At 44.0% G+C, this 24,751-nt stretch overlaps 2 protein-coding genes across 2 annotated transcripts; both read right to left on the bottom strand.

Annotated features, from left to right (window-relative positions):
* Positions 1 to 3,148: 3,148 nt before the first annotated feature.
* On the bottom strand, positions 3,149 to 4,946 carry pfn4 (profilin family member 4). The gene is made up of 4 exons (XM_029712819.1): positions 4,691 to 4,946; positions 4,239 to 4,373; positions 3,976 to 4,081; positions 3,149 to 3,812 (listed from the first exon to the last, which is right to left on the bottom strand). The coding sequence occupies exons 1-4, from the start codon at positions 4,805 to 4,807 to the stop codon at positions 3,784 to 3,786; spliced, it is 387 nt and encodes a 128-aa protein (XP_029568679.1). The 5' UTR covers positions 4,808 to 4,946; the 3' UTR covers positions 3,149 to 3,783.
* Positions 4,947 to 5,317: 371 nt separating this feature from the next.
* LOC115161957 (GC-rich sequence DNA-binding factor 2) lies at positions 5,318 to 19,498 on the bottom strand. The gene is made up of 18 exons (XM_029712813.1): positions 19,101 to 19,498; positions 18,483 to 18,578; positions 18,213 to 18,389; positions 17,583 to 17,825; positions 17,087 to 17,190; positions 16,870 to 17,000; positions 16,517 to 16,700; positions 16,232 to 16,355; positions 16,013 to 16,076; positions 14,859 to 14,953; positions 14,448 to 14,647; positions 14,179 to 14,323; positions 13,214 to 13,335; positions 9,245 to 9,321; positions 8,859 to 8,925; positions 5,966 to 6,112; positions 5,654 to 5,787; positions 5,318 to 5,546 (listed from the first exon to the last, which is right to left on the bottom strand). Exons 1-18 carry the CDS (start codon positions 19,429 to 19,431, stop codon positions 5,429 to 5,431), a joined length of 2,559 nt encoding a protein of 852 aa, XP_029568673.1. The 5' UTR covers positions 19,432 to 19,498; the 3' UTR covers positions 5,318 to 5,428.
* Positions 19,499 to 24,751: the final 5,253 nt, after the last annotated feature.

Raw genomic sequence — 24,751 nt, 5'->3', positions numbered from 1 at the left:
TTGAGCCACCGTAGCAACAACATACCCAGTAACACTTCCTCAAAATAGGCAGAATTCATCTAAGATTAAACAAGAAATATGTCATTGATTTTGACGTTTTTGCCAAGGAGATCTTAGTCACACAATTTGACATCTAACTGAGACGTTTGATGCATGAGAACTATTAGTCTCTCTATGAATGACAACAAACACTTCATTGAATAATCCTGTCCATAGTTCCTGCTCCTACTAGGAGTAGTACTGTTGACCAGTGGGCTTAACAAGAAACCCTGCTACGATCACACACACGTAGGAGCAGACCTACTTTGACTGTTGTTAATATGCTTCATGTTGCTTTTATGAGCTGTGAAGATTTACCATACTGCATTACTTATGCGTGCGCACGTATGTGTGTGTGTGTCTGTGTCTGTGTGTGTCTGTGTGTGTGTCTGTGTGTGTGTGTGTGTGTGTGTGTGTGTGTGTGTGTGTGTGTGTGTGTGTGTGTGTGTATTTGAGAGCTGGAACAATGATCAGATGATCTGAATGAGCCAATCGAATGCTATCAGTGTTAGATGATAAGGTACATGTCTTTCACTCTGTTGAATAAAAAGGTTGCTGACCTTGGTCATACAACACACAAAGACAACCTTTTCCCTAGAGAACAACAACATAACTGTAGGCCTACACAACTTTGACTCGACCAATAAACGCACACAACTCTCCCACAACCTTTTAGAGAACACAACCAGCATACAACTTCCACACAACCCCCGATCACCTACCTATAGACCTGCCAACAGAGCAGACATTCCTCTGTATGAGAACAGAGTTACTGTGTGTCTCTGACTATCCTACGCCAGCCTGCCTGCCTGCTTGCCTGCCTGCTTGCCTGCCTGCCTGCCAGCCTGCCTGCCTGCCTGCCTGCCTGCCTGCCCGCCCGCCTGCCTGCCAGCCCGCCCGCCCGCCTGCCCGCCCATGTCTAGATTAGGAGAGGGACTCCCAGAAAAAGAGAGTGAAAGAGTGGGATAGAGAGACTAGAAGAGGGGAGAAGGAAAGGCAGATTGGGTCTCTGCTCCTACTGCCTCAGTCATGGGAATGATTCGATTATGACTGTGCAGGACCACCATTTATGTAACACACACACACATCTCAAAAAATAATGAAGTGACTGTCTCTGAGCCAAAACCACAAACCAACCAAGACTGGCATGCAGAGAGAGAGGCCACGTCAGGGAAAATACACACACACACACACACACACACACACACACACACACACACACACACACACACACACACACCAGTGAATATACACCTCCCTTTTTCTCCAGCACATATTAACAAACAACCCTTATATAAAATAGAATGAACATGGCAGTTGGTTGCATGACTCAAGACTGTGTGAAACCCACTGAGCTAAAAGCTTGGCATCCGCTAACATCAGTCTTCAAGTTGCAGACAGGGGTGCCCCTGTTCATCAGGACATTGTGTGATTAGCTGCTGTTGGAGCAGTGGTGGAGAAAACCGTGTAGCTCTCCAGGAGGAGGGTTTCCCACCCCCGTGTTAAAGTCACAGTGAGAGACTTCAGTCACATCATATCCCGTACAATGGAGTTGGAGTGCTCTCAAAAGTAAACACCTCTGATAAGTGGGTCATGGAGTGCACTTAAGAGTTGTCACTATGCAGACGTAGCAGGGTGCAGGGCACTACAGAGTTGTTAGTGCGCACCGCTGCCCCTCATTTACCCATAGTCCTCCTCTGCGCCTCAATCTTACTGGAGGATCATTACGTAACCTTTCATCCACCGTCTCACTGCTGTTTCTCCCTTGTGAGTATTCTCCGCTAACACTAAGAAATAATATGCCTTCAGGTTACAAAAGATCTATATTTTCCTGTGAGTTCTGTTGATAATAGAGCCCCACAGGGGAGGTGTCATAATACCCATGCAACCTAGCAGTCAAACAGGGAAATGGTTCCAATCGTTTTTTCACAATTCATTTTTCCCATAGGGAATTTTAGAAACACTTGAAATAAGGGCTGCGTTTCATGTAGGCTTACCCTGGCGTGACGTTTTGATAACCATGTAGATCTCTCTCGGACAAGGTGACATATCAGCTCTATTTACTCTGATTCTAAAATGCTACAGTAATTAGTAAAAAAGAAATTGTGGGGGGTAAATTCAGGTGAAAAAATTGATATAAATAATCTTGTCCTAGATTTACACGGTTATCAAAACAGCAATTATTTTAAGAGTTTCTAAAATGAATGGTGGAAAAATGATTGGAACCATTTCCTTTTTTGACCAGTTTTATGGGTTTTATGACTCATACTGTGGTACTCTGTGCTTGATAGATGTTGTTCTCCATGTTAAATAGGTCTCGCCTCCTCTAACCAATCATGCAGGCTGACACAAGCACAAATCCTCTCTGAGGAATTCAGGAGACGTCTCAGAGTGTGTGTGCAACAAAATGGACAAGCGACTGATTCTTTGTGACCGCCTAGCTTCCATTTTTAGAGGTTTCAAACAGAACTTGACAACAAAGGTCACATTCCTTTAAAAGCACAGGTGCCCTAACCGCATGTGACAGAGAGTGCAGGAAGTCTGTGTGCTACCATGCGTTCTTGTTTGTCTCTCTGCAGCATGTACTGTGGAGTCTGGAATTATTTGATCCCTTGACAAAGATGAGGAAAAAAGACTGTATAAAATCAATAATACAGAAAGCGAGCTACATTGCATGCTAAAACATGTATTATTATTTTATGTTTGGGGTTATTGTCTTGCTGGAAGATCCACTTGCGGCCAAGTTTCTGCCTCCTGGCAGAGGCAACCAGGTTTTTGGCAAAAATGTCCTGGAACTGGGTAAAGTTCATGATGCCGTTGACCTCAACAAGGGCCCCTTGACCAGCGGAAGTAAAATAGCCTCATAACATCAAAGATCCACCACAATATTTTACAGTAGGGATGAGGTATTTTCTGAATATGTGTTGTTCTTTTGATGGCCAAAGCCACTGCTGCAGTGTAGCCGGAGCTCTATTTTCATGTCATATAACCATAGCAACAATTCCAATACAAGTATCAAAGCCATTTAGGGATCCAGGCAGTGGTATGGTCAGATGACATGAAAACCCACCACACCAGTGGGTTTGGCCTTCCGAAACAACTACGCATATGCAGGAAACACCTCATCCCTACTGTAAAATATAGTGGTGGATCTTTGATGTTTTGACTACAGATTTCCTTTATTTGTTCACATGAGGAAATTCATTTACACAGCTTGAGCTCTGAAACAGTCATCAAGGCTACATCAGAGTGTGTGTGTGTTCATGTGAGTGTGTAGCTAGGTTAATCATGTTATCACCAGAGGGGGTTGGAGAGTAATTGAAGCATTTGAACAGAACGTCTGCGATGAACAGTTTAAAAAGGACATTAGCCACGAAGCCCCAAAACCACGTCTGTCAGCTGAGGAGTAGAATCAGATGTGATAGAGCAGGGCTGGAACTACAGCATCTCTTTGACCACGGTTGGTCATAATCCCTGTTCCAAGAGGATCTCTGCACTCAAATCTGTTCTTGGACCACAGCTGGGTTTATTACTATTTACTACCACCTAGTGGTTAAACCTGTGTACTGTGAGAGGGGACAGGGGCAGGTTCATAGAAAGAAAACAAAAGCACACTTTGACTTTCTCCTAAACATGCTTGTCCTCCTTAGCAGGTGGCCTAACATGGACAGTAGGCAACTGTTTAACTTGACCAGTCCACTTCATCAGCTTCATCCATCAGAATGCTCCTCCTCAGTTCTTGATTCATTTCCCCTTATCCTTGAGGTACACAGCTGAAATGCATATAGACTACATATGTCAAACACATAAAACAAATATCCCTCATATCTGACTTGTAAACAGTACACAATAAATAATCAATTTATTTTAAAACCTGCAGTTGAAAGCTGTTTAATTAAATGTTGTATGCTGTAAGAAGCACCAACATCCCAGTACCTAGTTTCTCGACAGCCTCCACACACACACTAGGGTACATGCTTTCGTTGTATGTGGCCACTATAACGTAATGAGCAGTCTTCACAAGAATCAAGCCATGTGTTCCCTGTTAGAGAAAAATATCCATCAGACCAGGCATACCCTTACAACAACAAAAAGGTACAGTGCAGTACAGCTGCACTAAACTGCAGTGTACTGCAAAACCACTGCTGGAAAACTGGAGACAATAATACATGTTCATAAATTGTGATGAGCCTACTGACACATTTGCAGTAGATGGAGTTCCTGTCAGCTCGGACACAGGTGTATGCTTTGTCTTGGAAGTAGAAGCCCTGCTCTCTGGTCAATGTCATGTGCTTGAAAGAGTCTATGAAAATCTGGGCTTGTGGTGGAAGAACCTGTAAAGTTATGAAGGGTAACATAATTCATCTGATCGGAAACAGATGTTTTTTAGGCTTCAAGATGAATCCATTTCCCCATTGCTTTGATCCATCCAGCTGCCTCAACCCATATGGAAAATCATGAATTATTACAATTATAATATATTGCGCCACAATACCTCTTCCAATTTGAGGTTTTGGAAGTAGTTGCTACACAACGGGGTGCCCTGTGAAGTGGGCTTTGACTTGAAATGTCAACACAGGAATTGGATTGTGTTGATTACATGTCTGATTGCTATGTTTTTTATTTTTTTAAAGAGACATGACGAACTTGCCTGAAACCTCGCAGACGCCGCAGTCACTGCCGCAGTCTTGGCAACCAGAATGACAGCGCTTTCCACGTGTTTTGTATCGATAAGACAGTCATTTATCAAATTCTGAAATTGGTTCATAATAACCAATTTTGTCAAAGATTGTATAGTATGTCTTGTCAAGGTCAGAGAACTAACGTTAGCGTTACTGCTGATACTTTTCCCCCCTTCAGCGTGGTGGACGACGTTTCCATGGAGACCATCGTTGGGTGTTACCAGCCTAAAGAGATCGTAGTGAAACCATGTGTCTGCTAATGGTTCCCATTGTAATTGATCCTTGATACATTTTGCGTACATATACATTTTGCGTACACATACACACATATATATATATATATATATATATATATATATATATATATATATATATATATATATTTTTTTTTTTTTAAAACACTGCCATTACATACTTTACAATTATTTGTTTGCGCCTCCTCTACACACAAAACACTCATTCAACACATTTTTACAAGGAAGGAGGGATGCATTTTTAGCCCTGGGGATGAAGCTACAAGCACTCAACTTTTTTCTTGTGAGGTAAGACCGAAGCAAAGATAAAACAGTTTGGAGAGGAACTGGACCAAACATCTGTTAACAGAACTCAAATATTTATTTATATATAAAAAAAGTACAAATAAAGTTGTGTAATACACACAATTACAACAGATATTACATGATGTATGGTTGACACAGTAGGACACACTAGGACAGGTTGAGTGTGTCCACCAGGTCTTTGTAATGGTATTTGTCTGATATCGTCTCTACCTTGTCCCAGGCCTGGATGCTTCCCAAAACGGTCAGCACGTCGCTCACCACAGCCCTACAGAAACCACATTACATACATTAACATCAAAACACTACCTTCACCATGGTACATTAATCTGCCTATATCCTAAAAGTACATTTGAGGTAGGTAGGCAGTGTTACCGTGTGTTTGGGTGGTCAGGCTGCTCTTTGCAGACTGAATGGGCAGTCTGGAGGAGGTGGTCACTGAAGGACTTCAGCTGAGAGGGACAGGAGCTCACGTCTTTAAACCAGGACTTAGGAAAACACACAGCAACCTGCTCAGAGAGGAAGAGCGAGAGGCAAATCTTCGTTCATTTGAGAAAAACTTGAAAATGACACCACTAAACTGAGTCATCTCTAAAGACAGCAGAGCAGTTATTCCCCAAGCAAACAACTAGCAACCTCCATAGACAATACATTAACATTAGACACACATGCGATTCACCTACACACCTTTTTACATGTGTGGACAGAGTCATGTGAGTGGGTCTCGTTGAGTAGCGGCATCATCAGGTAACGGTTCAGGAGCTTGTCCAACATTAGTTCCTTCAGAACATGTTCAGATATCAGCCCATCCCACAGGCCAACGTTACCTAGCAGCTGATGCACAAGATAGAAAACGACACTAAAAGCATTGGATGTTACAGAAATAGAAAGAGACAATCAAATCAAATTGTATTTGGTCACATGCGCCAAATACAACAGGTGTAGTAGACCTTACCTTGAAATGTTTCCTTACAAGCCCTTAACCAACAATTTAGTTCAAGAAAGAGTTAAGAAAATATCTACTAAATAAACTAAAGTAAAAAATAAAATCAAAAAGAAACAAAATAACAGTAATGAGGCTTTATACAGGGGGTACCGGTACAGAGTCAACGTGCAGGGGTACAGGTTAGTCCAGGTCATTTGTACATGTAGGTAGTGGTAAAGTAACTTTGCATAGATAATAAACAGCGAGTAGCAGCAGTGTACAAAACAAATGGGGGTGGGGGTCAATGTAAATAGTCCAGGTGACCATTTGATTAATTGTTCAGCAGTCTTATGGCTTGGGGGTAGAAGCTGTTAAGGAGCCTTTTGGAACTAGACTTGGCACTCCAGTACCGCTTTCCGTGTGGTAGTAGAGAGAACAGTCTGACTAGGGTGACTGGAGTCTTTGACAATTTTTTAGGGTCTTCCTCTGACACCGCCTAGTATATAGGTCCTGGATGGCAGGAAGCCTGGTCCCAGGGAGGTACTGGGCCGTACACACTACCCCCTGTAGCGCCATACGGCCGGATGACGAGCAGTTGCCATACCAGGCAGTGATGCAACCGGTCAGGATGCTCTCGATGGTGCAGCTGTATACCTATTTGAGGATCTGGGGAACATTTCTATATCTTTTCAGTCTCCTGAGGGGGAAAAGGCATTGTCGTGCCCTCTTTAGGACTGTCTTGGTGTGTTTGGACCATGAGAGTTTGTTGGTGATGTGGACACCAAGGAACTTGAAGCTCTCGACCCGCTCCACTACAGCCCCGTTGATGTGAATGGCGGCATGTTCGTCCCCTCCTTTTCCTGTAGTCCACGATCAGATCCTTTGTCTTGCTCACGTTGAGCAAGACAAAGGGAGAGGTTGTTGTCCTGGCACCACACTGCCAGGTCCCTGACCTCCTCTCTATAGGCTGTCTCATCGTTGTCGGTGATCAGGCCTACCACTGTTGTGTTGTCAGCAAACTTAATGATGGTGTTGGAGTTGTGCTTGGCCACGCAGTCGTGTGTGAACAGGGAGTTCAGGGGGAATAGGCATGCACCCCTGAGGGGCCCTGTGTTGAGGATCCGTGTGGCAGATGTGTTGGTGCCTACCCTTACCACCTGGGGGTGGCCTGTCAGGAAGACCAGGATCCAGTGGCAGAGGGAGGTGTTTAGTCCCAAGGTCCTTAGCTTAGTGATGAGCTTTGTGGGCATTATGGTGTTGAACGCTGAGCTGTAGCCAATGCAGCAAAGTCTGGGAATATAGTGCACTCAAAGTTTTCAAACCCCTCAACTTTTTCCACAATTTGTTACGTTACAGCCTTATCCTAAAATAGATTAAATAGTTTCCCCCCCTCATCAATCTACACGCAATACCCCATAATGACATCAAAATACCCCATAATGACAAAGCAAAACCAAAAAAATAAAACTGAAATATCACATTTACATCAGTATTTCAGACCCATTACTCAGTACTTTGTTAAAGCACCTTTGGCAGCAATTACAGCCTCGAGTTTTGGTTATGACAATACAAGTTTGGCACACATGTATTTGGGGAGTTTCTCCCATTCTTCTCTGCAGATCCTCTCAAGCTCTGTCAGGTTGGAGGGGGAGTGTCGCTGCACAGCTATTTGCAGGTCTATTTTCAGATATTCAAATCAGGTTCAAGTCCGGGCTCTGGCTGGGCCACTCAAGGACATTCAGACACTTGTCCCGAAGCCACTCCTGCGTTGTCTTGGCTGTGTGCTCAGGGTCGTTGTCCTGTTGGAAGGTGAACCTTCGCCCCAGTCGGAATTCCTGAGCCCTCTGGAGCAGTTTTTCATCTAGGATCTCTGAACTTTGCTCCGTTCATCTTTCCCTCGATCCTGACTCGTCTCCCAGTACCTGCCGCTGAAAAACATCCCCACAGCATGATGCTGCCACCACCATGTTTCACCGTAGGGATGGTGCCAGGTGTCCTCCAGACGTGATGTTTGGCATTCAGGTTGTGATAAAGCCCGAGATCAAACCCAGGTCTGTAGTGACGCCTCTAGCACTGCAATGCAGTGCCTTAGACCGCTGCACCAGTTGGGAGGCCATCTGCTTTTATTTATTTTTTCATTTGCAAAACTTTCTAGAAACCTGTTTTCGCTTTGTCATTATGGGGTGTTGTGTGCAGATTAATTAATATATATATTTTTTTAATAAGGCAGTTACGTAAAAAATGTGGAAGGGTCTGAATACTTTCCGAATGCACTGTAGCTGCACTAACCAGCACACAAAGCTCTGTCTATCTCTTGACTTAACTATTGGTGGTAATTTTGGTAATTTTCTGCATTAGGCTATTGTTCATATGTGTATTTCACACTATGTTGAGGTAAACATCTTAGTATAATGCTTGTATGGATAATTCATGTCATTGTCACCAATCAAATGCATTGCAGTTAAAACCGACTGACTACCACCACAGATTTCTGTATGTTAGCTATGCTACCAGTTTATACGAACTGGAGTTAACATTTGTAGTGGGAAGTTTCAATGGGCTAACTGAGCCACATGGTCACTACAGTACACCATCAACTCATGGGAAGCACACCATTGAAAAAAGACAATATTTTAAAACAGTGTTTTTACGTACCTTCACAGCTGTCCAGAACTGCTGGTCTCTGAACCTCCTCTGTGGAGAGGACTTGTCATCTAAAAACCTGTCAAAACACCTGGCAGTTATGGTCAAGTAAGCTACGTTATGACAAGCTTGGTATAAACACATGTTCCAGTGTGAAATTTCTAGCTCAGGGCTCTCCAACCCTGTTCCTGGTGAGCTACCATCCTGTACGTTTTCGCTCCAACTCTAATTTAGCGCACATGATTCTAATAATTAGCTGGTTGATTAATTGATCACAACTGGGGTTAGAGTGAAAACGTACAGGAGGATAGTTCTCCAGGAACATGGTTGGAGTGCCTTGGTCTAGATGAACTACTTAAAAGAATCACATTGAGACAACCCTGGGTGGATTCACTCACTTCTTAGGGTACAGAGGAATGAAGACATCATCATCCACTGAACTCCTCAATCTACCACTCACTGCTTCAACAAACGCCTGGCAGGGGACAAGACTGAATTAAACACAGGACAGGGACAAACAGAGGGAACTAGACTTATTTACATTCTGACACACTCACAGGAAGTAGGTTACAGTGAGGGAAAAAAGTATTTGATCCCCTGCTGATTTTGTACGTTTGCCCACTGACAAAGAAATGATCAGTCTATAATTTTAATGGTAGGGTTATTTGAACAGTGAGAGACAGAATAACAACAAAAAAATCCAGAAAAACACATGTCAAAAATGTTATAAATTGATTTGCATTTTAATGAGGGAAATAAGTATTTGACCCCCTCTCAATCAGAAAGATTTCTGGCTGCCAGGTGTCTTTTATACAGGTAACGAGCTGAGATTAGGAGCACACTCTTAAAGGGAGTGCTCCTAATCTCCGCTTGTTACCTGTATAAAAAGACACCTGTCCACAGAAGCAATCAATCAGATTACAAACTCTCCACCATGGCCAAGACAAAAGAGCTCTCCAAGGATGTCAGGGACAAGATTGTAGACCTAGAATGGGCTCCAAGACCATCGCCAAGCAGCTTGGTGAAAAGGTGACAACAGTTGGTGCGATTATTCGCAAATGGAAGAAACACAAAAGAACTGTCAATCTCCCTCGGCCTGGGGCTCCATGCAAGATCTCACCTCGTGGAGTTGCAATGATCATGAGAACGGTGAGGAATCAGCCCAGAACTACACGGTAGGATCTTGTCAATGATCTCAAGGCAGCTGGGACCATAGTCACCAAGAAAACAATTGGTAACACACTACGCCGTGAAAGACTGAAATCCTGCAGCGCCCGCAAGGTCCCCTTGCTCAAGAAAGCACATATACATGCCCGTCTGAAGTTTGCCAATGAACATCTGAATGATTCAGAGGACAACTGGGTGAAAGTGTTGTGGTCAGAAGAGACCAAAATGGAGCTCTTTGGCATCAACTCAACTCGTCGTGTTTGGAGGAGGAGGAATGCTGCCTATGACCCCAAGAACACCATCCCCACCGTCAAACATGGAGGTGGAAACATTATGCTTGTTTTTCTGCTAAGGGGACAGGACAACTTCACCGCATCAAAGGGACGATGGACGGGGCCATGTACCGTCAAATCTTGGGTGAGAACCTCCTTCCCTCAGCCAGGGCATTGAAAATGGGTCGTGGATGCGTATTCCAGCATGACAATGACCCAAAACACACGGCCAAGGCAACAAAGGAGTGGCTCAAGAAGAAGCACATTAAGGTCCTGGAGTGGCCTAGCCAGTCTCCAGACCTTAATCCCATAGAAAATCTGTGGAGGGAGCTGAAGGTTCGAGTTGCCAAACGTCAGCCTCGAAACCTTAATGACTTGGAGAAGATCTGCAAAGAGGAGTGGGACAAAATCCCTCCTGAGATGTGTGCAAACCTGGTGGCCAACTACAAGAAACATCTGACCTCTGTGATTGCCAACAAGGGTTTTGCCACCAAGTACTAAGTCATGTTTTGCAGAGGGGTCAAATACTTATTTCCCTCATTAAAATGCAAATCAATTTATAACATTTTTGACATGCGTTTTTCTGGATATTTTTGTTGTTATTCTGTCTCTCACTGTTCAAATAAACCTACCATTAAAATTATAGACTGATCATTTATTTGTCAGTGGGCAAACGTACAAAATCAGCAGGGGATCAAATACTTTTTCCCCCTCACTGTAGGTTTCAAAATGTTTCTCTCCAATTCTGACTACAGCCAGTCAACTTTCTGGTTGGCATTCTTCGTGACTAGAATCTTGACTAGGGCAGTGGTTCCCAAAGCAAAGCTATATTTGAAGAATTTCAAATATATTTTGATTGAACACTTTTTTGTTTACTACATGATTCCATATGTGTTATTTCATTAGTTTTGTTGTATTCACTATAATTCTACAATAGTAAAAATAAAGAAAAACCCTTGAATGAGTAGGTGTCCAAACTTGACTGGTACTGTATATAGACAGTGCCTTCAGAAAGTATTCAGACCCCTTGACTTTCCACATTTTGTTACGTCACAGCCTTCTCTAAAATGGATTAAAAAAATAAAATAAATCCTCAGCAATCCACACAATACCCCATGATGACAAAGTGAACAGGTTAAGAAATGTTTGCAAATGTATTACAAATTCATAACAGAAATACCTTATTTACATAAGTATTCAGACCCTTTGCGATGAGACTTGAAATTGAGCTCAGGTGCATCCTATTTCCATTGATCTGTGCCTCGACACATGTCCAATCAATTGAATTTACCACAGGTGGACTCCAATCAAGTTGTAGACTTGATTGGAGTCCACCTGTGGTAAATTCAATTGATTGGGCATGATCTGGAAAGGCACACACCTGTCTATATAAGGTCCCACAGTTGACAATGCATGTCAGAGGAAAAAAACTAAGCCATGAGGTCGAAGGAATTGTCTGTAGAGATCCGAGACAGGATTGTGTCGAGGCACATATCTGGGGAAGGGTACCAAAAAATATCTGCAGCATTTAAGGTCCCCAAGAACGCAGTGGCCTCCATCATTCTTAAATGGAAGAAGTTTAGAACCACCAAGACTCTTCCTAGAGCTGGCCGTCCAGCCAAACTGAGCAATCGGGGGACAAGAACCTTGGTAAGGGAGGTGTCCAAGAACCCAATGGTCACTCTGACAGAGCTCTAGAGTTCCTCTCTAGAGAAGGGAGAACCTTCCAGAAGAACAACCATCTCTGCAGCACTCCACCAATCAGGCCTTTATGGTAGAGTGGCCAGACGGAAGCCACTCCTCAGTAAAAGGCACATGACAGCCCACTTGGACTTTGCGAAAAGGCACCTAAAGGACTCAGACCATGAGAAACAATATGCTGTGGTCTGATGAAACCAAGACTGAACTCTATGGCCTGAATGCCAAGCGTCACATCTGGATGAAACCTGGCACCATACCTAAGGCTAAGCATGGTGGTGGCAGCATCATGCTTTGGGGATGTTTTACAGGGACTGGGAGAATAGTCAAGATTGATGCAAAGATGAACAAAGCAAAGGACAGAGAGATCCTTGATGGAAACTTGCTCCAGAGTGCTCAGGACCTTAGACTGGGGTGACGGTTCACTTTCAAACAGGACAATGACTTTAAGTACACAGCCAAAACAACACAGGAGTGGCTTTGGGACAAGTCTCTGAATGTCCTTGGAGTGGCCCAGCCAGAGCCCGAACTTGAACCCGATCGAACATCTCTGGAGAGACCTGAAAATAGCTGTGCGGCAACACTCCCCATCCAACCTGACAGAGCTTGCTTTGTCATTTTGGGGTATTGCGTGTAGATTGATGAGGGGGGAAAAAAATTATTTCATCAATTTTAGAATAAGGCTGTAACGTAACAAAATGTAGAAAAAGTCAAGGGGTCTCAACACTTCCCGAATTCACTGTATTAGTATTTAGTTTTTTTAAAAGGTACACTTTATATACTGTTTGAAATACAAGTTAGCGTTTTTAGTCATGAATCTTGTTCTGAGGCAGCTCTGCAGAGTGGTCACTAGCTGGCACAGACACAACATCATCAAATCTGATTATAATCCTAACCTTAACCACACTGCTAACACTAAATCTTAACCTTAACCACACTGCTAACCCTAAATGCTAACCTTAACCACACTGCTAACCCTAAAGCCTAACCTTAAATTATGACCAAATATTCATAAATTTTTACAATATAGCCCATTCTGCAGCTGGCCTATATAAGACGAAGTCGCTCAGTTCTGCCTCCAGGACAGGATTCATGACAATAAAACGTCAACCTGCATTGGAAACAGAGGGGGAGACAGGCTGTGTCTGGTGGGGAGTTGCATATGTGACTGTCTGGGAGTGTTGTTGATAGACCCGGGCTCTGCACTGTAGACGCAATATTAACGGTTACCTTGACCGGTTTGCTCTTCTCTCCATCAAACAGAGAGTAGTCATCCTGCAGCCTGTGACACAGCTCAGACAGACACAGAGACTGACGGCTGGACAGAGGGTCCCACACCAACTCCACAAAACCTGGAAGGAGGAGGGACGCACATTGAAGTGAGACAGTATGGAGTTTAGTATACACACATACAAGTTTTTTACTTGTACTATTTTCTACATTGTAGAAAAATAGTGAAAACATCAAAATGATGAAATAACACATATGGAATCATGTAGTAAACAAATCAACATATATTTTACATTCTTCAAAGAAGCTATGCTTCAACGAGTGGAGAGTGAAGGAAAAGCAGCCAACAAGTGCTCAGCATATGTGGGAACTCCTTCAAGACTGTCATCAAGGCAAAGGGTGGCTATTTGAAGAATCTAAAAATATATATATATATATATATATATATATATATATGGTCATAATTTAAAATTAGGCTTTAGGGTTAGCAGTGTGGTTAAGGTTAAGATTTAGTGTTAGCAGTGTGGTTAAGGTTAGGTTTATAATCAGATTTTATGACATTGTGTCTGTGCCAGCTAGTGACCACTCTGCAGAGCTGCCTATTATTATTTTTAGATTCTTCAAATAGCCACCCTTTGCCTTAATGACAGCTTTGCACACTCTTGGCATTCTCTCAACCAGCTTCATCTGGAATGCTTTTCCAACAGTCTTGAAGGAGTTCCCACATATGCTGAGCACTTGTTGGCTGCTTTTCCTTCATTCTCCACTCGTTGAAGTGTGGATTTATATGGATTTTTATAACTTTTTTTTAGTTACTACATGATTCCATGTGTTATTTCATAGTTTTGATGTCTTCACTGTTATTCTACAATGTAGAAAATAGTAAAAATAAAGAAAAACCCTTAATATTAGTGTCCAAACTTTTGACTGGTACTGTATATATGCATGTATGTGTGTATGGTGACCTTGTATCTTGGGCAGGAGAGTCTTCTCTATGATAGCAGGCAGTGTTTTCCTGTCAGTGTGCTCTGCCTCCTGGTAACCCAGTCCGTGACAGAACGTCTCTACAGCAGAGAACCACGGCAGAGCCTCAAAGTCCTCTCCTGCAGCCTGATACACACAGAGAATTATTATATGACACCATATACTTAGGTATGTCAAAATAAAACACAAAGAATGAACAGTGTGACATCCAGTATGGATTTTGTACAGAGTGTGTGTGTGTGTACCGTACCTGTAGGGGGTTCCAGCCTAAAAGTTGGTGTCTGATGAGTGGGTTGAGTAGTTTGGGCAGACAGAGGCTGATGTAGGCTGAGTGGTAGGACTCGGAGAAGGCTACTCTCCACTCGTTGAAGCGAGACAGAACCTTCTTCACCTCCCAGAAGTCCTCCTGCACGTCACAGAACACATCCTGGGACCTGCTCAGGATCTCCGCTGAATTAGACAGGAGGGATAAAGAGATGTGAGAGTGGAAACGCTGTCTGTTATTCTACGGTTTAGAGAGCAGCACTAAACTCTATATATATTTAGAATATTGCAAACACCCATTTGGGAATGAAATACTAAGCTGAATTCAAGGTGTCACCAACACACATTTGGTAAGTGGAGGACATATGTCCTCACCCAAGACAGCTACACCTCTCACCTCTCTCCCTCTGCAGTTCTGCCTCTTCCTCAGGGGAAGGCTCGCTGTCGGCGGTCAGGCTACCATAGTCTTCCTCACCTGGCTCTCCTGACTCCCTGGATGATCAGATCAAACAGTAGTTGGAAATGACCGCGTGACATTGTGAGGCAGTGGTGGAAAAGACTGCGTAACATTGTGAGGCAGTGGTGGAAATGACCGCGTAACATTGTGAGGCAGTGGTGGAAATGACCGCGTAACATTGTGAGGCAGTGGTGGAAATGACCGCGTAACATTGTGAGGCAGTGGTGGAAATGACCGCGTAACATTGTGAGGCAGTGGTGGAAATGACCGCGTAACATTGTGAGGCAGTGGTGGAAATGACCGCGTAACATTGTGAGGCAGTGGTGGAAATGACCGCGTAACATTGTGAGGCAGTGGTGGAAATGACCGCGTGACATTGTGACGCAGTGGTGGAAATGACCGCGTGACATTGTGACGCAGTGGTGGAAATGACCGCGTAACATTGCGAGGCAGTGGTGGAAATGACCGCGTAAAATTGTGACACAGTGGTGGAAATGACCGCGTGACATTGTGACACAGTGGTGGAAATGACCGCGTAACATTGTGACACAGTGGTGGAAATGGCCGCGTAACATTGTGACACAGTGGTGGAAATGACCGCGTAACATTGTGACACAGTGGTGTAAATGACCGCGTAACATTGTGACACAGTGGTGGAAATGACCGCGTAACATTGTGACACAGTGGTGGAAATGACCGCGTAACATTGTGACACAGTGGTGGAAATGACCGCGTAACATTGTGACACAGTGGTGGAAATGACCGCGTGACATTGTGACACAGTGGTGGAAATGACCGCGTGACATTGTGACACAGTGGTGGAAATGACCGCGTGACATTGTGACACAGTGGTGGAAATGACCGCGTAACATTGTGACACAGTGGTGGAAATGACCGCGTAACATTGTGACACAGTGGTGGAAATGACCGCGTAACATTGTGAGGCAGTGGTGGAAATGACCGCGTAACATTGTGACACAGTGGTGGAAATGACCGCGTAACATTGTGAGGCAGTGGTGGAAATGACCGCGTGACATTGTGACAGGTGAACGCTAAAGCGATGTGTAAGTACTAAAGGGAGTATTCTCACTCACCTTTTATTTGTCTTCTCATTCCCGCTTTCCCCAGAGTCTCCTTCCCTTTGTGGATCAGTGGCATCTAGAGTGAGAGAGTGATAATAAGTCTAGAAATTCACCCAACTACAGCTAGAAAAAATAAAACAGATCAAGAGAGTGTGAGGAGGAGTACTATGGTTAACATTCTGCCTTTTCACTGACTAGGACCACACAATCATAGTACACAAACACACTCACAGCTGAGCTGCTGTAGGCGACATGACTCCTGCCGTATGGCCTCTCGTCTCCTTGACAACAGTACCTCCGCCTGGTCAGACAGAAGAGTGTGCATGTCCACCTCCACACTGTTGATCTCTACCACCTAGAAATGATCAATTAATCAGTCAATCACTCTTATTATCACCCCTCCTTAACACTGTCTCAATCACAAACGTTCACATTATATCTCACAGTGCTTCTGTTTGTCATTTTAAAGAACAGATCATGCCAACAGACACTTCCAGAATCCCTCTGTTCTCTGACCTTCTCTCCGAGACATTCCACCAGGTTCTGAATGTAGGTGTTGGTGTCCCGGTAGAACTGAAGCTGGCGATCGGAGGAACTGTTCTCCAGGTTCTCCAGAGAGGTTCTAGAGCTGTCCATGTCCACCTCTATCCTCCTCAGGTCTGCCTCATGAGCCCTGTGGACCTCCCGCAGATCATACAGTCTGGAGAGGGGGAGGAGAGGAAGAAGGAGAGGTATGGTGGGAGGATGAACGGGAGAGAGAAGAGAAATGGAGAAAAGGTGGAGCTTTGATTTACTAGACAAACATTTTTCAGCTAGAGTACATGAGGTATATTGTATTGAGAGGGCAATGGAAGGATAAATGAACTGACTTCCCAGTGATCCTCTTCTTCACCACGCTGAGGCTGATGGGAGGCAGACACTCTGGGATGTTGACTCTCTGTTTCCGTCTACTACTACTGCTGCTCCTCACAGAGCCACTGCCCTCACTGCCTGATGGACTCTAGGGGGACAGACAGAGTTAGGTGGTGGAATTAAAGTGAAAGTGTGTGTGTGTGGGTAGGTGAGACAGAGGGGTGACTATATTACCTGTTCCCCAGGGTGTCTCTTGACTCCCTTTCCAATCTGTTGCTCCTCCCAGAGGTTGTTGTCCTCGCTCTCCTGGTCGTCAGACTCACTAGCACCACTACCTCCTGTACCAACACAGGCAGGGATGGAGCGACAGAAACATACACAGAAATACAGAGAGAAAGACAGACTTGTCACTACCTCCTGTACCGAACAGGCAGGGATAGAGCAACAGAGCCCTATAGGGAAATACAGAGAGAAAGACACTGCCACTCCCTCCAGTATCAACACAACAAAGACTAAAAACAAAGATAACACATTTCAGCACTCAGTCAAAGGAGGTGTGATAAGGTCATCTACAACTCACTACACTGTCTCGAAGCCATAGATACATCATTATGGGGTTTGATTATAAACTGCCTGTTTATTATTCATTACTAAAACGAATAAAAAAATAAACTGTTGTCCAGGACCACAAAACAATAGATCCTCCATTCTCTCAACTCTCTCCTCTCACCAATCTTCTCTGCTATCCTCTCCCTGATGGTTTTGGACCGTGGGGCAAACTCAATCCTGCGTTCATGGTCGTCTGGCTCATCATCATCATCATAATCTTCGTCAGTGCGTTCCTCCAGGTCCTGGTCTGGGGTCCGGGGGGAGCTCTCCCCATCTCTCCCCAGGGAGATATAGTCTTTCTGGGCTCTGGCCGCCTGACGCTGCCTTCTGGCCGCCTGGATCCTTCTTGCATCTGGGATCACCACTACACACACACACACACACACACACACACACACACACACACACACACACACACACACACACACACACACACGGGATGTCTCTTCAGAATGCTGCCTATCTCTGTGTAGACCAGTGATGGACCATCTTACCCTGCAAGGGGCCGTTGTAGCTACAGGCTGGTTAAGACAAACTCATTCTTCGGAGCTATTTGATTTTGTCCATTTCCTGAAACAAACTTTTGCGTCTACCAGCCAGTGCGGCTGACTGATAAAAAAAATACAATTTAAATAAAACTTACTAGCCACTCAGAATTTCCACCAGCATTTGGCTGATTGCTGGTGGACATTTTTGGCATTGGATAAATTATAGCCTTTTCTTTGGAGCCCTAGCTATCTGTGAGACTGACCTGGTTTCTGTTTCTGAGTGGAGGACTTGGAGGATGTGGAGGACATGGAGGAGGCAGAGCTGGATGTGGTTGACTTGGCACCTCCCTCTCCGTCACTCTCTGATGACAGTTCTTCTCCGGACACATTGCTACCGGACCTCTCTTTCTGGGACGCAACCACAGTCACATCTTTCCTGGCTGGGGTCAAAACAGACATGGTTAGACTGATCAATCATCTAGCCGTAACAGTGGTGTGTTTTTACAGCATTAAAATGGCAACGTTGTGCTCACCAGTAGGCCGGGAGGTCTTTGCAGGGGAAGCCTCCTTTCTCCTGGCTTGGAAGACCACAGCTTTATCTGACGATTTCTTTAGTTTGAACTCAGATCCTTCAAAATGGGAAGAGAGAGAGAGAGAAAAAAACTGTTATTAATAACACAACTGATTGTCTCTCTAAATCAAGACATTGGGTTCACCGTACATCTGAAATGGCTTCATATCCTTGTCAAACATGTTATTGAAACCTTGGGTGAATCTAAATTGTATTTCCTTGATTCCTCATGCCCTCCCCTCTGATCTTCTCTTCCAATGTGTTTTGAGAAGGAGGCAAGAAGCAACAATGCATGGAATCAAGGAAATACAATTGTGATTCACCCCTCTCCTCCACCTGAACTAGAGAACTAGCCAGGTGAAGGATAGGAAATTCATATATGGAAAATTAAATTAATGTCCCATATTGTTGCCGCCACCAGTCCTGTGTTTTCACTTTTCAGACAGTACAAATTAAGGACAAGGAGGGGAAGCCACTTTACAGAAACTCTTACACAACACCCACATTACTGTCAGTTAGTGACGTTTGAAATACGTCTGTGGACTGTGAGTTTACATAACAAAACAAGTCAAACGCTTACCTTCTTTCTCATTAGAGAAGCTGAGCACGTTTCCTTTCTTCTTCCGTCCATTGTTGTCCTCTTTACTGTTAGGCGGTCTAGTGCCAACGATCGGCCCGCTAGTACCATATTCTACCGCGTCTTCAGCACCACTCGAGTCCGACTTGGGTGTCATCGCCTCCCGCTTGGAACTGCATGAGATTCCCCGATTCTGCGGCAACTTGACGGGCTTTATGCTAGAAGCGGTAGCTTGTGTTTTACTTCCATCATCCTCTCCGCTCTTCTGTTCATCTTCATCGCTCGATTTTCCTTTCCTTTGCCTGAAGTTTCTTCGCGGTTTCTTGTTGAACATTTTCAGGACAAGGTGATCGCCATGTAAATAAATCGCAATACGGTAAGTCGGAAATACATTTGAGAAGACGTAAATCTCTCGGAAATCTTCTCGAAATGCATTTTGGGTCATGTAGTTAGTCAGTGTCGGGGAATCGGGGGTGCGTTCACGGTCACAATAAAGACGTTTTAATTATATCAATATTTTACCAATCTCTGAAATTATAGTATTATGTGATAGTTACAGTATTATGTGATTAATAGAATAAAAACACTATGGAAATCTTAAAAACAGTAAGAGTATTTTCTTATTATTGTTTCCTTGTCCTCCTTTTTAGCTGATCCAACAAGAAGAATACCCATAGACATCCCAAAATTGTATCTGATCCATCATGGCATTTGTGAGAGCATGGGCAGCGCCATTGAGGCCATCTCCATTTTGAAGTAAGCCTAGTCAATTTTGTTATTCTACTACTTCTATGTATTGGCAAACAAACTGAAAGGGTGCATACTTCCACCTAGAGTGTGTTGTTTGAACATGTATAAAGCCAAGGTTGGCGATTTACTGCCTCCTACAGATATAGAATGTTTGTTCACAAGAAGTTGAACATTATTCCTTAGTAGTTCATTCTTTTTAAATCTAAAGGCACAACCTCAACTTGAGCCAATGTCTTCAGTAGTTCAACATGTTATTACTCCAACCTCATGAAAGTGACAAACTCACACATTTACATTTTTGTCAAAAACAACATTATACTGAAGGCGTGCCTTTGATTTGACGGCCTGCACAGTTCCGCGCCAGACAACCTTTCAAATCAAATCAAATCCAGATGATGTGTTTCTGCATGAGCTAAACTAGCCAACGTCGCCATGACAACACCTTAAAGCGTAATCAGGGATTTCTATTAGAGAATAAGTTTCTGCCTATCTTCATACTGTACTGTCTTTGACTGATCCCTCCTGATGACCCAGATGGAATCATGTGATCCTTCCTTAACCCATAGGAAGTCGCACACAGTTGACTACTTCAAAATGGTGAAAGTCCTCAATGGCGCGGCCCATGCTAAAACAGGATTCCGGCCACTACAGTCCTCTATGGGAATTATTTGGAAATATTCTGTCCTCTGCAGGGGTTAGCAAAGTCACAAAAATGATGCAGGAGCTTCAAAGGGGCAAAAAGCCGTGTGTTGTTATGGTTCTTGATAGCCAGATAGCAAGCAATAATTACAAGAAACTGTCATGGTGAATTGTGTATGTTCGTTTGATCTTATTCTTGATACCATGTCTTGTTTGGAGGTGTTTTGTATGATGTCATGTCTATGCTAATCAGTAGCGGTGCGGGGGTAAAATCACTGAGGAAGCCAAACATTGGGTTGTTATTTGACCTGAAATGCACAAGGTCCTCTACTCCGAGAATTAATCCACAGATAAAAGGGTAAACCGAGTTTGTTTCAAGTAATCTCTCCTATTTAGGCGGCTTCTTCTTCTTTGGACTTTATATGGCGGTTAGCAACCAACTTTAAGGTGCATTACCACCACCACCGACTGGAGTGTGGACCTCAGTTCATCTTTCAATCACCCATGTGGGTATATGCTCCTAAAAACCAATGAGGAGATGGGAGAGATGGGACTTGCAGCGCGTCAAGTATAACAAATAGAACAAAGTTCTATTTTAACAGAATTTGAAGTATGCTCCCTCTAATTCTCTCTCCCTCTCTCCCTCCCCTCCCAGAGGACCTGAGCCCTACGATCATGCCTCAGGACTACCTGGCCTGGTGACTCCTGGCTGTCCCCAGTCAACCTGGTTGTGCTGCTGCTCCAGTTTCAACATTTCTGCCTGCGGCTAGGGAACCCTCACCTGTTCACTGGACGTGCTACCTTGTCCCGGACCTGCTGTTTTCAACTCTTTCTCTCTCAACCACACCTGCTGTCTCGACCTCTGAATGCTCGGCTATGAAAAGCCAACTGACATTTACTCCTGAGGTACTGACTTGCTGCACCCTCTGCAACCACTGTGATTATTATTTAACCCTGCTGGTCATCTATGAACGTTTGAACATCTTGAAGAACAATCTGGCTTTAAATGACCATGTACTGTTATAATCTCCACCCGACACAGCCAGAAGAGGAGTGGACACCCCTCAGAGCCTGGTTCCTCTCTAGGTTTCTTCCTAGGCTCCTGCCTTTAAGGATTTTTTTCTAGCCATGGTGCTTCTACATCTGCATTGCTTGCTGTTTGGGGTTTTAGGCTGGGTTTCTGTATAGCTCTTTGACATCTGCTGATGTAAAAAGGCCTTTATAAATACATTTGATTGATGATCACAAAACCAGATAGCAACTTCTGTCCGGTGAAGTCCACGATGCATATCGCATGTAACAGACGGTTACTTGACCTACAGCATGGTCAAGCGAGTTAGTATCCAACATTTTCGGCCCACTAAACAACTATTGATTTAGAACCACAGACAGTTACTGCAAGTGGCAAAGAAAACAGCAGCTGCGTCCAAAATTCCTGCACCATTTCAACTTCAACATCATCAAATCACCTCTGCTTAGTCTAATACAGTGACAACTTAAAGATACCAAAAACGATTTAGTCCAATCAACATAAGCTAAACATGATGTGGCTGTCCATGGTTCTGATTTCTGTTTGCTCGTGCGCGAGTGCACGTTTGTGCAAGTAGAAAAACATGTTGATTCACCCTACTTGTAGAGAAACGCCAATGCCATCCTCCTCTCTTTCATGTTGAGGAAACGGTCTATCATACAGTACACACTTTTATTTTTTGTTGTCCTAGGCTACCTGGCTAAAATGCTTGCTCGCTAGCCTGACTTCCATTCATGGGCAACGTTAGCTAGTTAACATTAGCCTTCTACATCTAGCTACATATAGAACTTCCATCCTCTCAGGCCAGGGGCGCAACAATGTATGAATGAATGGTTGGATCAGAATCACCATTATAATAATTGGCCAGTACTGAAAATTAAGTAAAACCACAAGTCCAAATCCCTATCTCCATCCATTGCTAATTTAGGAAAGGGACAATTGTAGCTAGCTAGGTAGCCACTGGAGGACAACAACACAATGAGATGCAACAATTCAAGTTGTTTCTCTTAATGACGTATGGGATTTGACAGAAGAGACAACAAATCCAAGCTGGCTTCCCTTGACACTTTTTTTTCTTCCCGGCAGGACCATTCACAGTTGAACTCGCTCAGTTTAGCTCAACGCTGATTGGCACATTTTTTATACTTTTATTGTCAAGGGAGTCCAAATTCTCTCTACGGGTGGCAACAATGTCATACTCATTTGGATCAGACAGTATCAGATAGATGGCCTACACATAGAGACAGAGGGATGCTGTTTTACTCGCTCGGATGCTTTCTCCTGTCAGAGACGTTCTGCCTTTTGTGAATTGAAGGACAATTATGAAACACAAAGACATGAAAGATAAATAATTTCATGTTTTTTTTTTGGGGGGGGGGTGGCTTCCCTTGGCGTCCATGAATAAACACAACTGATGATAATATTGCAAAATATTTGCTAGCTAGCTAATCAACAACTGTAAAGATGTATTTGAGAATCAAGTGCTCATTATGCAACTTTGTTTTCAATAAACGTTGGGGATGAAATATAGTTTACCCCATAGTTGTGCACCAGTCGGATTTGTTGCTAAACAACCAACCCGTCCATAGAGGGAAGTTGGGAGACTACAGCATCAATTCTTTCGACAACAGCTGAGTGGCTACTCCACCAGACTGACTCTGGTCTTCCAACATGACGCCTGGTGCAGTTGCTAGGTGATTGTGACGCAACTGCAAGGCCTCTTTAGGCAGTAGAATTTAAAATGTATCAAAGAACTGATGGGGCAACTTCCAGCGACACACACAGCCGTGTGTGTGTGTGTGTGTGTGTGTGTGTGTGTGTGTGTGTTTGTGTGTGTGTGTGTGTGTGTGTGTGTGTGTGTGTGTGTGTGTGTGTGTGTGTGTGTGTGTGTGTGGCTGGCTTGGGAAGTCAGTATGTCTGTAGGCATAAATCTTGGATCAGTTTACCCTCTGGCAGTACAACCACAGAGATCCTATTAAATTACTATGCCATGTTTCCTAATCACACAAAATTGAATTGAATTGTCTTTGGGGTACAAATAGACTGTCCCAGTCTATCTAACCTTCTGTCACAGTTTACCAAATGCGAACTGAAAATATGGTTTATGACCCACCCATTTGTATTTGACAAGGTCAAATCATGATGCCAGTGATCTTGAGGTCGGAAAGTCGGAGCTCTAGAAAGATGCCCGAGTTTCCGACATGGAATTCTGAGTTGGATGGTCATTCAAAAGATTTTTCCCCTGTTGGAACTAGCTTTTTTTCTTCAGAGTTCCCAGTTGTTTTGAACTCAATAACGTCAGAAGTTGGAGATTTCAGAGTTCCCAGTTGTTTTGAACACAGCAATATAGTAATCAGATGCCCAATGGTGCAGTTGATGACGTGGCACCCAACCATTAGTTGATGCATGCAACGTCTTAGGAGGGGTACACGACCAATAACTGACCGCAAAACTGACCTTAGATCAGGGGTGGAAGGATGTGACACGTCCCAAGATGGATGACGAGGAGGAGACCTGGCTGACGACTGTGGCACATTTTGCAGGCATGGCCAGGCTAGCGATAGCCAGACTAGTACATTGGGTTCAGGAACAGAAGGTGGGTATGTTCTGCAAACAGTACAGTGGATGAAGGTGAGGCATGAGTGTGGTGAACAGATAGATGTGATTATGGACAGCGAGGAGGAAGAAGAAGAGCCCAGTGCAGGAGGGAGTATGTGTTGAGGAAGAATGGCACCAAGTACTACAAAACGTACTCTGCTGTCTCTGATGGCTCACAAATTGAACTTGACGAGAGTGAGGATGAATTACCTGTGGTGGTAGGTGTGGTGGAGACCTCAGAGTCCCAGCCTCACACCGATGGTCATGCAAAGAATGATTCTGGCCCAGTGGGAGTGACATTTTTGGAGAAAGTGGATCCCTGCCTTTTGGCTGACCCACATGTAGTCTCAGGCTGGGTGGAAAATAAATTGGTTACTGTTAAATCAGTGAAGGTTGTTCGATTTGGACTTGTGATAATTTTCCATGTTTCTTCCACCCAGAGGGAGCAAGGGACAAGACCTGTGACTTGCTTTGCTCTCCGGAGCAGGGCGCCTTTAAAAGGAGTGATTATTGGGGTGTCGTTAAGTGTTGAGGTGGAGCAACTGAAATGGAGGATTCCCCGTGTCTGTGATGCCCGTTGTCTGGTGTGACGCAGACCCGGTGGCGAGCGTGTTGAAACTGAGAAGACACGGTCTGT

This window comes from Salmo trutta, chromosome 25, assembly GCF_901001165.1.
Source record: "Salmo trutta chromosome 25, fSalTru1.1, whole genome shotgun sequence".
In the NCBI taxonomy this organism is placed as follows: Eukaryota; Metazoa; Chordata; class Actinopteri; order Salmoniformes; family Salmonidae; genus Salmo; species Salmo trutta.
Note: the sequence above shows the minus strand (reverse complement) of the source record. Positions and strands in the feature narration are given on the sequence as shown.